Genomic DNA, 12,311 nt, shown 5'->3' with positions numbered 1-12,311 from the left:
AGTTTTATTTCTGACTTTTCCCATTTTCTCCCCAATATGGATCACCAATTACCCAACCCATACATATTTTCCCACTATCCCATGCAGTGCTTTCAACACTGGGAGGGTTCTAATGCAGCCAGCGATCCTTTGGTCAGCAATTCCCCTGGTCAAAGTAACATAACCTTATTCTGCTGGACCATTCGAGCCCCCCCCCCCGGAGAGATTTTTGACTTATATATGACTTAAAATAAGTTTTTGACTTATCTGATCTGAGAATCTGAACATCTGTATATCTGACAACGCTGCATGAGTAATCTAGTAGACTTCTGAGGTCTTCTCAGGTTTCTTCTTCACTGCTTTCCCCATAATTGTCTTCTTCACATTCCTCAATGCTCGTGATGTTTCAAGCACTGTACTTCATTCTCTAGACTATCCTCTTCTTGTGCTTCAGATAATGATATCTCTCTTCTCTCCTGTGTTTGATAAGAGCATTCTGCCCTATCCATGTATTTTGACTTCAGCTGTGGCACGAGCTACCTGTGTGTCCTGTGATGACATTTTAGGATTGTTGGAATGACTTCTTTACTCATCTTGTGGTCTGCTCTTGGGCTGAACTTGCTGGGATGGCCTGACCTGACCATGTTGGCAGCTGTTTACTTACTGTTTACTTTAAGTGTAAATGAGCCACATCCTCTACAGGGACACATGTCTGCACACTCTAAAGCATCATTACTGTTCAGCTTTGTCTTTTTCCCTCAATCTGTTGCATTCAGATGTTTACATGTAAGTTTGTCTCCACAAAATATTTTGTGCACATATTTACACTGAGAGAAAGAGGATGTACAGATGGTATTTACTATGGGAAGGGGTGTGTCCTCTCATCTGAACTTGATTTACCTAACATTTGCATATAATATAAGAGAAGCATACTGGCTCAGTCTTGGCATCTCTGATAAGTGCTGGTCTATGGAGGTTGACAGTTGAGACGGTATTGGAGGTTTAACAGTGCTGCTGCTTCCACCTGCGATGTTGACCTGCCTGTGGGACTGAGAGAAGATCTCCGCGCTCTGCTCACTGTTCCTCCAGCCTGACTCATGGATGATGGAGCACTCAACACCCAGACACGAGCTGAATGCAGCCCAGCTCTGAGGAAACCCGGCGAGTTCAGAGTGTACAGAAGAAGGTGGTTCATCCTGTGTGTCCTCTGCCTCCTGAACTGCTCCAACTCAGTGGTAGGTCCCTCGGGATTGTCTGTTGTTTCATAGACACTTGTTAATAGCGAATGTACTTATTATTAGTGTGTTAATATATATATAAGTGTATTATGGACGCATAATGTCTGGTCTGACATGTGGGGGAACAACAAAATTGTGTGTAGTTTTTATTTGCTTTATTGATTGTGTTTAGTTGTAATTCAGTTTCAGGTCGTTTTGCATCTGTGCCACACTGAGTGTCCAAAACAGTACCCTAATAATGTGCAATTCTAGCTGTAAGCAATTGCTCACCATTATATTTAATTCGAGCAACCGCTGGGTGATCTATGATATCTGAATCTCTGCTAATATTCTGTCAAGTTGTCTATATGTGCTACTTAACGACACTTTTTCAATGTCTTTAAATATAATGACTAATGACGAATAAGACTAATCTTATTCAACTGTGCCAAGGAAAACACTGGATGTGATCGAAACAGGTCCCTAATCCCTCTTTAGTACTGCACTATATACTGATTGTGGCATTGTGGCCGATTATAGTGCCTTTAAAAAAAATGTCAAATTCCACTTCATGATTCAGGCACTCAGAGGAAAATGCCCTACAATGTAAATGGGGAACCAAATTGGTGTAAATTGGTCACAGCCACAAGTTTCTATTCTTGGGCCCCTTCAAATAGTTCGCTGGTAGACCAACAAAGAACAACATGCCCTCAGGGAAGGAAGACATACCCTCTGCTTGTCAACAGCCAGGCTGTTTTTTCAGCAAGGATGGTCAAATACAAAGCGTCACTATCAAACACACAAAGTGTGCTATGCATATATACATAGTTAAGAAATACAGTAGACAGTGTTTAAAAAAATATGTGACTTTTACCCAAATACAGAGCAGTGATCAGATCACCAAATACAGAGCAGATCACACCTAACAAACCCGTACAGCTGTTACACATGCAAAACAGTAGCAAGCAAATACAGCATTGTATTTACAAACAATTAGATTTGCACGCTGACTGTAAATTATGAATAGCTCAATATAAAACTAACAGAGTGTCTGCTGGTGTGAACGCTGTGTGGTGGAGTACTGTGTCGGCCATAGAGTTTCAGTTTTAAAAGTGTGTGTTGTACAGTGTTTCTCAGGCTCAGGCCGTGTGAGTGTGGCTTGTACATTTCTTGTGGCCTAACTTCATGAATATTGGCACAGGTGTGAGACAGTTAACCCCTTAACAATCCAAGGCTTATTACACACTAATGTGTATTATTCAGTAACTACAGCCACTTCTGTACAAACTATTGGGGCTATTCTTTGGTAATAGAAGTTTGTATTGAACACGTTCAGCCTGCCAACGGGCCATATGCTTTTAAGGGGTTAAAGACAGAAAATGAATGTGCCTTTAAGTACTTACCAAAAAATGTTATTTTTACACACATATACAGTGAGTCCAAGAAGTATTTGATCCCTTGCTGATTTTCTTTGTTTGCCCACTAATAAAGACACTATCCTTCTGCACTTTTAATGGTAGATATATTCTAACATGGAGAGACAGAATATCAAGACAAAAATCCAGAATATAATTTTAAAGAATATATTTTAATTAATTTGTATTTCAATGAGGAAAATAAGTATTTGATCCCTCTTGCCAAACACACTCAATACTTAGTGGCAAAGCCTTTGTTTGCAAGCACAGCGGTGAGACGTTTGTTGTAGTTAACCACAAGTTTAGCACACACACCAGGGGGAATTTTGGCCCACTCTTCTTTGCAGATCCTCTCTAAATCATGAAGGTTGGTGGGCTGTCGCTTGGCAACTCTGACCTTCAGCTCCCTCCATAGATTTTCGATCGGATTGAGGTCTGGCGACTGGCTGGGCCACTCCATGACCTTAATGTGATTTTTCTTGAGCCAATCCTTTGTTGCCTTTGCTGTATGTTTAGGGTCGTTATCATGTTGGAAGACCCAACCACGGCCCATTTTCAGATCCCTGGCAGAGGGGAGGAGGTTGTCCCTCAGGATTGTGCGGTACATGGCTCCATTCATCTTCCCAGTGATGCGGTGAAGTAGCCCTGTACCCTTGGCAGAGAAACACCCCCAAAACATTATGCTTCCACCTCCATGCTTGACGGTGGGCACAGTGTTCTTGGGGTCATAGGCAGCATTTTTCTTCCTCCACACATGGCGGGTGGAGTTGAGGCCAAAAAGTTCAATTTTGGTCTCGTCTGACCACAAAACCTTCTCCCAATAACTTGGTTCATCTTTCAAATGATCATTGGCATACTTGAGGCGCGCCTCCACATGTGCTCTCTTCAGCAGGGGTACCTTTCGGGCACTGCAGGATGTGAATCCATTGTTGCGCAAAGTGTTGCCAATTGTTTCCTTGCAAACTGTGGTCCCAGCTGCCTTCAGGTCATTTGCTAACTCCTGCCGAGTGGTTGCAGGACGATTTCTGACTGTTCTCAGCATCATTGCCACCCCACGAGGCGAAATCTTCTTTGGAGCACCGGGCCGAGGTCTGTTGATTGTCATGTTATACTCTTTAAACTTTCTGATAATTGCACCAATAGTTGTTACTTTCACATCCAACACCTTACTAATCTTTTTGTAGCCCATTCCAGCTTTGTGAAGGTCAACAATTCTGACTCTGAGGTCCTGTGACAGCTCTTTGGTTTTACCCATGTTGGAGACTTGAAATCTGTGTGATCTGTCTGATTCTGTGGACAGGTGTTTTTCACACAAGTGATTAGTGAGAACAGGTGGCTTCAGGTCAGGTAACAAGTTGATTGGGAGTGTCTAACTGGTCTGTAAAAGCCAGAACTGCTAATGAATACTAAGGGATCAAATACTTATTTCACTCCATGAAATACAAATCAATTAATATATATTCCTTAGATTTATTTTCTGGATTTTCTTTTTAATATTCTGTCTCTCCATGTAAGAATACATCTACCATTAAAAGTATAGAATGATCATGTCTTTATTAGTGGGCCAACGAAGAAAATCAGCAAGGGATCAAATACTTCTTGGACTCACTGTATCATCAAAGATCAGACCTACTCTGAGCTAGATATCCTAGATAGTACCAAAGAAAGTTTCTGAAAGCAAAACCTCAAAGCAAAACCATTTGGACTGTAGAACCATGTCAAAAAGGATGTCCACCAGTCCAAAGAAACCTTTTCATGAGCATTATGGGAGAATTGGTAGTTGTGCTTTGAGCGACTATTAGGGGGAGCTATACACATGCATTTGTTGACAAGCTGAAGGATACAGAACTTCCAAACACAACATCTGAAGTGAAAGAAGCATGCAGACTGATATGGTAGAGTAATATTACAGAACGTTCCATGAATATGATATGAGTTATGCATTGTCACTATGTTTCTGCTAATAGTATGTAGTGCAGCAGCAGAATCTGGCCCAGAGTGGCAATGTCATGCTATGCTCCCTAATAGGATGTTCGATGTTCACCACGCCACTTCATTCTCAAAAGTATTGGATGAAGCTCCATCATTCTGGAAAAACACAGTTCTACTGCTCCACAGCTCAATGCTGTGGGGCTTTTTTACCCCTCTAACACACGCTTGACATTAGACATGATGTCAATAAAGTTTTGTTTACCTGCTCTAGAGAGTCAATAAGTCCACAAACATTTTGACACATAGTGTTTTGCATCCAAATGGTTAATTTAGTAAGCATGGTTCTATATAGACCCACTGCCTTTACTAAGGAACTTTTGCAGAACCCTTTTTGAAAATTGTAGGCACTAGTCTAGGCACTGATTTCTAAACTCAATTAAGGTTCTCTGCTTATGCATGTCCTTATGCTCTGATGAAGTGTCCTTCTTAATGTACTGATTGACTGGCTACTGTGTTGTTTGCATGTTTATCTGCAGATATGGCTGACCTTTGCTCCTGTGGCAGATCGGACAGCAGAGGACCTGCAAGTGTCTCTGGACCAGGTCAACTGGCTCACTCTGGTCTACATGGTGGTGGCCATCCCTCTCAGCTGCATCACTACATGGATGCTGGATACCCTGGGACTGCGGCTGACCGTAAGGAGAATAACACAAATGCGAGCCACACTTTCTTTTCACACAGCTGATTAATTATAGCCTGCTATCTATTTCCACGTGAAGCCCAGTATTTTCCAGAAGAAATTCCAGTTCCACTACAGGTCCAAATGCTTGTGGACACCCTTTTGAATAAATGCACTCAATTACTTTAGGTTGCACCCATTGCTGACACAGATGTGCACATGCACACACAGCTTGTCTAGTCCCTGTAGAGAAGTATTGGCAATAGAATAGGACTCTCTGGAGCAGATAAGCATGAATCTATTGTCATCATGCCTAATGTCAGGTGTAGGCTAGATGTGTATAATGCCCCCAGTATTGATCTGTGCAGCAGTGATTTCAGAATAATGCATAAACAATGCATAAGCAGGTGTCCCAGTACTTTTGTCCATTTAGTATTTCAGTGCACCATGCATTGCTACACCAGTCTCTCACAAAGTAGTTGTGCAAGTCTGCTACATGTTTCACTTCCTCTCCTGCAAGCTGGCAAATGATTTGATATGATAACTATTACTTTTGTGTTCTTCATGTTGTTCCGTAATGTGGTTAAATTCTGTCTATTTAGCAAAACGTGAGCACTATTCATCTGAGGGTTTGATGAAATTGTGCATTGTAGAGAATATTACTGACTAAGTGATTTTTTCAAGGGTGGCATGTTAACAGTCCAGCATAGCCATTTTATTTGCAGTCCCTAATGCTAGACTATTTTAGCATTAAACTATTAGCTCGTAACTAATACATATTAGCTCTTGGCTAGTGCTTTAGATCGATTTTGGGATTCTCTTGATTCATTGCTAGGTGATTCATTTGTGCAACCTCATTAATCTAATCCTTAATGCCTGTGAAATCCTTTGCCATCAATGACTGCATGAAGTTCGGCAAATATGGACGTCATCAGATGCTGAGTTTTCTCCCTTAAGATGCTTTGCCAGGCCTTTACTGCAGCTTCCTTCAGTTGCTGCTTGCTGCTTCAAGTTTGTCTTCAGAAGGTGAAAAGCATTTGTTGGATTGTGCCTGACTAAGTTACTGACTAATTTCATTTGTTTGCTGTGAAAATCTCTTGGTAACTCTCTTTATGTTTTAGGTTTATCCATCTGTATTGTGAAGCCCTACCCTATCAGTTTTAGTGTTTAACAAAATTTGAGTAGATTTATATCTCACTTCTGAACTCATCTTCTTATTTCTATTAGCAGTAACGCCAGAAATGCCCATGCCAAAACAGTGTCTCCACCATGTTTAACTGATGTTTTGAATCATGGGTCCTTTCTTTTTATCTCCATAGTCTTGTATTTCCCCCTCATTTTGGCACTTAAGTCAATTTTGGTCCAAAGAATCTTGTGACTAGACACTGCTCTCTTCCCTGTCACTTTTCTCAATGCATGTCAGCAGCCTGGCAATGCTGCACTGGCTGCAGTTAAAAAAAAAGCAGTGGCTGGCTTTTTTTAGGTCACATGTCAAGTCCTTACTAGTGTGGTAGTGCATTGCTCATGCGAGGGGGAGTTATGAATGGGTGGCTTCACTGGCAGTACCAAAATTGGAAAAGAATTAAACAAATTATTAAAATAAAATCCCTGAAAAGTCTCTCCAAAACCAACCAACTAGTTCTAAGATAAACCAGACTATTTAATAGAAATACTATATCCTATGTTGATGCTTATATAAGAGATTCTGCAGTTCAGTACAGAATGCTGTATAATAAAATAGGTGTCTGCTGTATATTCAGGATTTGACAAGAGAACTAACAATTCTAGTACTTAATAATAGGACTTGTATGTTTACGTATGCTTTACTAAAGCCATGGAGGAACCTTGTTAATTTCTCTGTAGACTTGTTGGCATGACGAAGTTCTTCCTTGTGTCCTCTCTGGGTTTCTCAGATGATCTTAGGTTCCTGGCTCAACATGACAGGCAGTGTAATGCGAGTGGTAGGAGTCCTCAGTGGTATCCCAGAAAGGGCCATGTTCCCCGTGGTGATGGCAGGACAGACTTTGTCTGCTCTGTCCCAGCCTCTGGTTATCTTCTCCCCCACCAAACTGGTGGCACTCTGGTTCCCTGAGCACCAACGTGCTACAGCTAACATGATCGCCTCCATGTGTGAGTCTCTCTGCAAGAGTTTATTTATTTACTGGGAAAGTAAAGTAAGAGTAAATGCTACAGCTGACACTAATATTCCTCTTACAGCAAACCCTCTTGGACTGCTCTTTGCTAATGTCCTCTCTCCCCTGATCGTTAGTGAGACCAGCAGTCTTTTTACACTGGTAAGATGTAAATGAACTGTCATTAATGTCTCAGCTTGTTTTACACGCTGTACGTAGCTATGCTCTTATACCCACACTGTCTGTCACTGTTGCAGCTCCTTATATACGCCATACCTGCCATCGTAGTCTGTTTCCTAGCAACGGTGGGGATACGGGAGAGCGTTCCCCCAACGCCTCCCTCTGCTGGTGCGGAGACCTCCAGCTCCGAACCTTTCGTACAGGGCATTAAACTGGTACTATGCACACAGACACACATTAGTAGTTATTGCATACTAACTTTCTATACAATGGAAGATTTAAAAAGTAATGGTTTTGTGCAGTAAAAAATTATAGTCTTTTACCCAAAATGTGGCTGGGCAACCAAGACCCAATCAGAGTATGAGGAATTGCACAGTGCCAACTGCTAGGGTTTCTGCTTCCATTACTTGCTAGCTAATGTATTTGGCTGAAACATTGTTTGGCTCTCACTGCCTAACTGCAGCTGATGAAGAATAAGGCCTATGTTATCCTGCTCCTGGGATTCAGCTCTACCATTGGCATCTTCACCTGCTTCTCCACACTGCTGGAGCAGATCCTTTGTGTCAAAGGCTACCCAAACGTAAGTCAACAACACATATCCTAATGGCTTTTTAGAACATTTGCACCAAGTAAAGCTTCTATATAGCCTATACACCAATCGGCTATAACCTTACTACCACTGACAGGTGAAATTAAAAAGATTGTCCAAGGATGCCACACTTTTGCATAAGACTGTGGATATACAGTATCAGTATTCTATGCTTGCTAGTCAGTAGTTATCTTGGGTTAGGATAAACTGCCAGATAAGTTTCATTGGATCTACGTCAGGATTTTGCCGGAATGTGTGGAGCTCTCTTCATCGTGTTTGGGGTAATTGGTGCTGCCCTACTCGGCTATTTTGTGGACAAGACGAAGATGTTTACTGAGGCCATCAAGATAAGCATGTGTCTTACATCTCTGGCCTGCACTGCGTTTGCAGTGGTGAGTAGAATGATGAGATTCCTTGATGCTTTTAGGACAAGAGCATGCAGTCATTTCCCATTTATTAAGTGTGCTCTCTGTTTTTCCCAGGTTTCTCAGATGAGGGAGCAGAAAGCTGCAGTCGGGGTAGTTTGTGCTCTTTTTGGTTTATTTGGATTCTCCATCTATCCGGTTGCCATGGAACTGTCGGTAGAGTGCTCCTATCCAGTCGGAGAAGCAACGTCAGCTGGTCTGATCTTTATTTCTGGGTATATCGTCTTATATTAATTACCTTATTAAATATATCAAGGGTATGGGTTATTTAATTTTAGTCCAGGAGGTCCAGCATCCAGCAAGGTTTGTGTGCCCTTTTTATCTCACAATGCTACAAATACACTAGTAATACCCCACCAACCACATGGGATTAATTGACAACACCTTAGTAACCACCAGAGACATCACAGCAACTACCTAGCAACACTACAGCACTCATCTAGTAAACACTTAGCAACATCATAGCAACCACTTGGTATACTGTACCAACCACCTAGCAACTGCTTAGCAAAACTAACGGAAAAACTGGTGACCACGTAGCAAGTACATAGAAGTGGGAACAACTTGCAAAATGCATTCTATTTAGGAAATGCTCTTTTCTAGAAAACTTTGATCATCCTTTCATAGCCCCCCCTGATTAACTGTAACAATACAGTAAAAACAGAGTGAACCTACAGGTACACTATATGTCCAAATGTTTGTGGACACCCCTTCTTATGGACACATTCAGCTACTTGAAGTTGCATCCATTGCTAACACAGATGTACCAATGTACGCACACACAGCGTGTCTCGTGCCTGTAAAGAAGCACTTTTAATATGACTTTCTGAAGCAGATAAACATGAGCTTATTGGCACCATGCCTAATGCCAGCCAAGGGCTAGAACATAGTGCTGTGGAGTAGTGGGTCTGTTGGGATGAGCTGGGATGGTGATCATTCAACATCCTGACCTTATTGACACTTTAGTCATTTGATGTATTTAATTCTTACAGCAATGCTCCAAAATCTAGTAGAAAGTGTTCCCTGGACAGTAGAGACAGTTACTCTTTACTCTTCAGGTACAGAACTCTTTTTAAAGCTCTTGATTTTGGAAGAAACAATAAATAAGCAAGTGTCCCACATCAAAAAAAAAGGTTTTCAGGCAGGATCCTTGTGTAGAATGAAGGAGGCAGCTATTTGTTTATTTAATTAGTTCCTTTCTGTATTGGGTAGCCAATCAGACTAAATCTGATTTTAAGCTTTAAAAACATTATGAATATTAAATGTTACGAGGCTTTTATATTGGAGGTAGGAGATACAGGTCTAGGTTGTACAGAGTAAAGCCTTTGGCCTCAGTAAAACTATTTACTCTTCTCTGTCAATTTCTTAGGCAGCTCCTGTCCATAATCTACAGTAAGACCTTACAAGCTTTAACCAAAAAACTGGCAGACTCCCCTACCTCCATGTGTGCTGCTGATGGTGATGCCAACTTCAGCTGGAAGGGTGAGTGCATGATCCGCCCATCTCTGCTGTTAGGGTGGCCTATTTTACCTGTAAAAGAGCAGTGTGGTTGAGGGATTTCCTCCTTACCATACAAGAGCACACCTGAGTAAAGCTGAAAAGACACACGGCTGAAAGACTTCTGCATGGAGGAGTGGGAATTAATTGCTCTCAGTCCTCAAACATTAAATGGTGCATGCTCCTGCTTGGTTGGATTAAAACCTGCAGCCACGCTGGCCCTATGTGGAGAAGATTAGGGACCTCATTGCACCGCCACTGTTATTACTATTCCTAACTACAGTGACTACAATGCAAATAAGCTGACCTATTTTTAAGGTATATAAGTGTTTACTAAATGTTTGAACCCGCCCGTAGATCCTGCGCTTGTTCATGTATATCACAGGCTTTGAGGCCACAGTCACAGAGCAAAAATATATGGCATGAACACCCCACAGCAAAGCAATAAGAAATGTGAAATGCATCCACAAATCACTCAAAACTACTGTACGCCTTAGAGAGCAATGATCAGTGTGTTCCTGTCACTGTCTCTTCATCAAACCATCAAAAATCATCAAACATTGAGTGGAATTCTCAGCTCAGGGTGTTCAGGGTGTGGGCTCATTTGGAAGCAGTTACCTAAGCAATGGCAAGTAGTCTTAAAGAGAAGCCCCCAAACCACAGCAGGGCCAGTGTTAAATACCAGTGCCTCAGAATAATAGTCCCAATACAGCGCTAGTCTCACCAGCCCCACCCACCACTCGTTTGTATTTGCCCTCATTAGCATATGAAAGGTACAAAAGATCACACCTCAGCTATACACTATGAAAGCTACACACAGGCCCAGTTGCCTGGCCACATTAGTCTGAACATTGCTTCTTCAGTTTTGCCCTGGAGCAGCTCTGTGACTAATGTAGCTAAAAGCAACAGAAGCTAGACCTGCTCCGGTGATATCTGACAGTGTATGACATAAAATGACCATTTTTATTACAATGTTATATTAATACAATGTCCAGCACATTGGCAAGTCACAGTCACAAGTTTCCAGAAGACTAATTGGTAGCTTTAGGCTTCCATTTCTTTTTAGCTACATTAGCCTCATAGCTCCAGTGTAAAGCTAAAGAAGCAAACTACAGACGCCAGCCTCAGCTTAATACATTATTTTTGACCAAACCTATTGTTTTAACAACGGCAAGTAAGTATGGCATAGACCAGGGTTGGGGAACTGAGCAGCAGTGAACAGGGAAAGGGAACAGGCCGAGATTGAGACTGCTGCTGGGTGGTATTTGGCCAGACGTGTCTTCATAATGATAGTGTTGGGCTGAGGTCCAGTCATTGATTTGTCTTCTCACACTCTCTTTTTTTCATCTCTACCTACACACACACACACAGTCCCGGTGCTGGTGATGGCAGGGCTGTGTTGTGTGGCTTCCTGCTGCTTCGTGATCTTCTTCCACACAGAGTACAGACGACTTCGCGCAGAGGCCGACGCAGCTGCAGACTTCTCACAGACAGAGTCCGAGCAGACGCTGAGAAGAGAGACAGACGACTCCATGGACACTTGACATCCAGCACAGAACAGCTGGACGTACAGCAATATAAACCACTGACTTACTGTGTACTGTAACAACTTGCATGATGCTTGCCATGTTTATACAAATGTTTATATAAAATCAGGGTTTTCTAATGAGGTTGTTTACTGTTTAGTTCTGTACTGCAGTGATATGGTAAATAGTTTGGTAATATAATAAACTTTTGAATGCACTCAGTATATGTACTTCAATAATTATATTTAAAGCAGCAGATTTTTTATTTTAATTCAAAGCAGTGGGGAGGGGCAAAAATGTTGTAATAAATGGTGCCAGTGTGCTGGGCAACTATCCCTGCATAAGCCTAATATATATACATTCTTTAAAAAGAGTGGTCTAGCAGGAGTTTTCCTGGTCATGTCGGGCTTTTAAGTACTTGCACATGCACAGGCTGACCTGGCCGTTTTGGCCATTGTTTCACTTGTAAATGATTTTGCAAACAGTGGATTAGCTGATCTCAAACTGTTCTGAGATCTTTTAAAATCCCTTCTCAGACTCATTGGATCTGATGATGATGATCCCACTCGCTTTACCAAACAAGTTTGGTTTAAATTAGGCTCCTTCCAAATCCCCTATAACAATGTTTTTAATCAGTCAGCAGCAGCTAATTCAAGTAATGCTTGTCTTAAGTATTAACACATGTGGAGGTGTCCACACATCATACAAATTACTTTTTAAAGACATTTAGTTGCATGTTT

At 41.7% G+C, this 12,311-nt stretch overlaps 1 protein-coding gene across 1 annotated transcript; it reads left to right on the top strand.

The window, feature by feature from the left end:
• Positions 1-1,071: 1,071 nt before the first annotated feature.
• slc49a3 (solute carrier family 49 member 3) lies at positions 1,072-11,779 on the top strand. The gene is made up of 10 exons (XM_072668857.1): positions 1,072-1,214; positions 5,080-5,238; positions 7,136-7,352; positions 7,440-7,516; positions 7,612-7,749; positions 7,998-8,114; positions 8,363-8,515; positions 8,606-8,763; positions 9,918-10,030; positions 11,417-11,779. Exons 1-10 carry the CDS (start codon positions 1,077-1,079, stop codon positions 11,587-11,589), a joined length of 1,443 nt encoding a protein of 480 aa, XP_072524958.1. The 5' UTR covers positions 1,072-1,076; the 3' UTR covers positions 11,590-11,779.
• Positions 11,780-12,311: the final 532 nt, after the last annotated feature.

Source organism: Salminus brasiliensis, chromosome 2 (genome assembly GCF_030463535.1).
Source record: "Salminus brasiliensis chromosome 2, fSalBra1.hap2, whole genome shotgun sequence".
NCBI lineage: Eukaryota > Metazoa > Chordata > Actinopteri > Characiformes > Bryconidae > Salminus > Salminus brasiliensis.
Note: the sequence above shows the minus strand (reverse complement) of the source record. Positions and strands in the feature narration are given on the sequence as shown.

Bases quoted from the DNA above. Each gene is read 5' to 3' on its own strand.
- slc49a3 (XM_072668857.1), top strand. From the start codon at position 1,077: ATGGATGATGGAGCACTCAACACCCAGACACGAGCTGAATGCAGCCCA. The intron at 7,517-7,611 runs GTAAGATGTAAA...TCACTGTTGCAG, and splicing joins CCAGCAGTCTTTTTACACTG to CTCCTTATATACGCCATACC. The intron at 8,764-9,917 runs GTATATCGTCTT...TCAATTTCTTAG, and splicing joins GGTCTGATCTTTATTTCTGG to GCAGCTCCTGTCCATAATCT.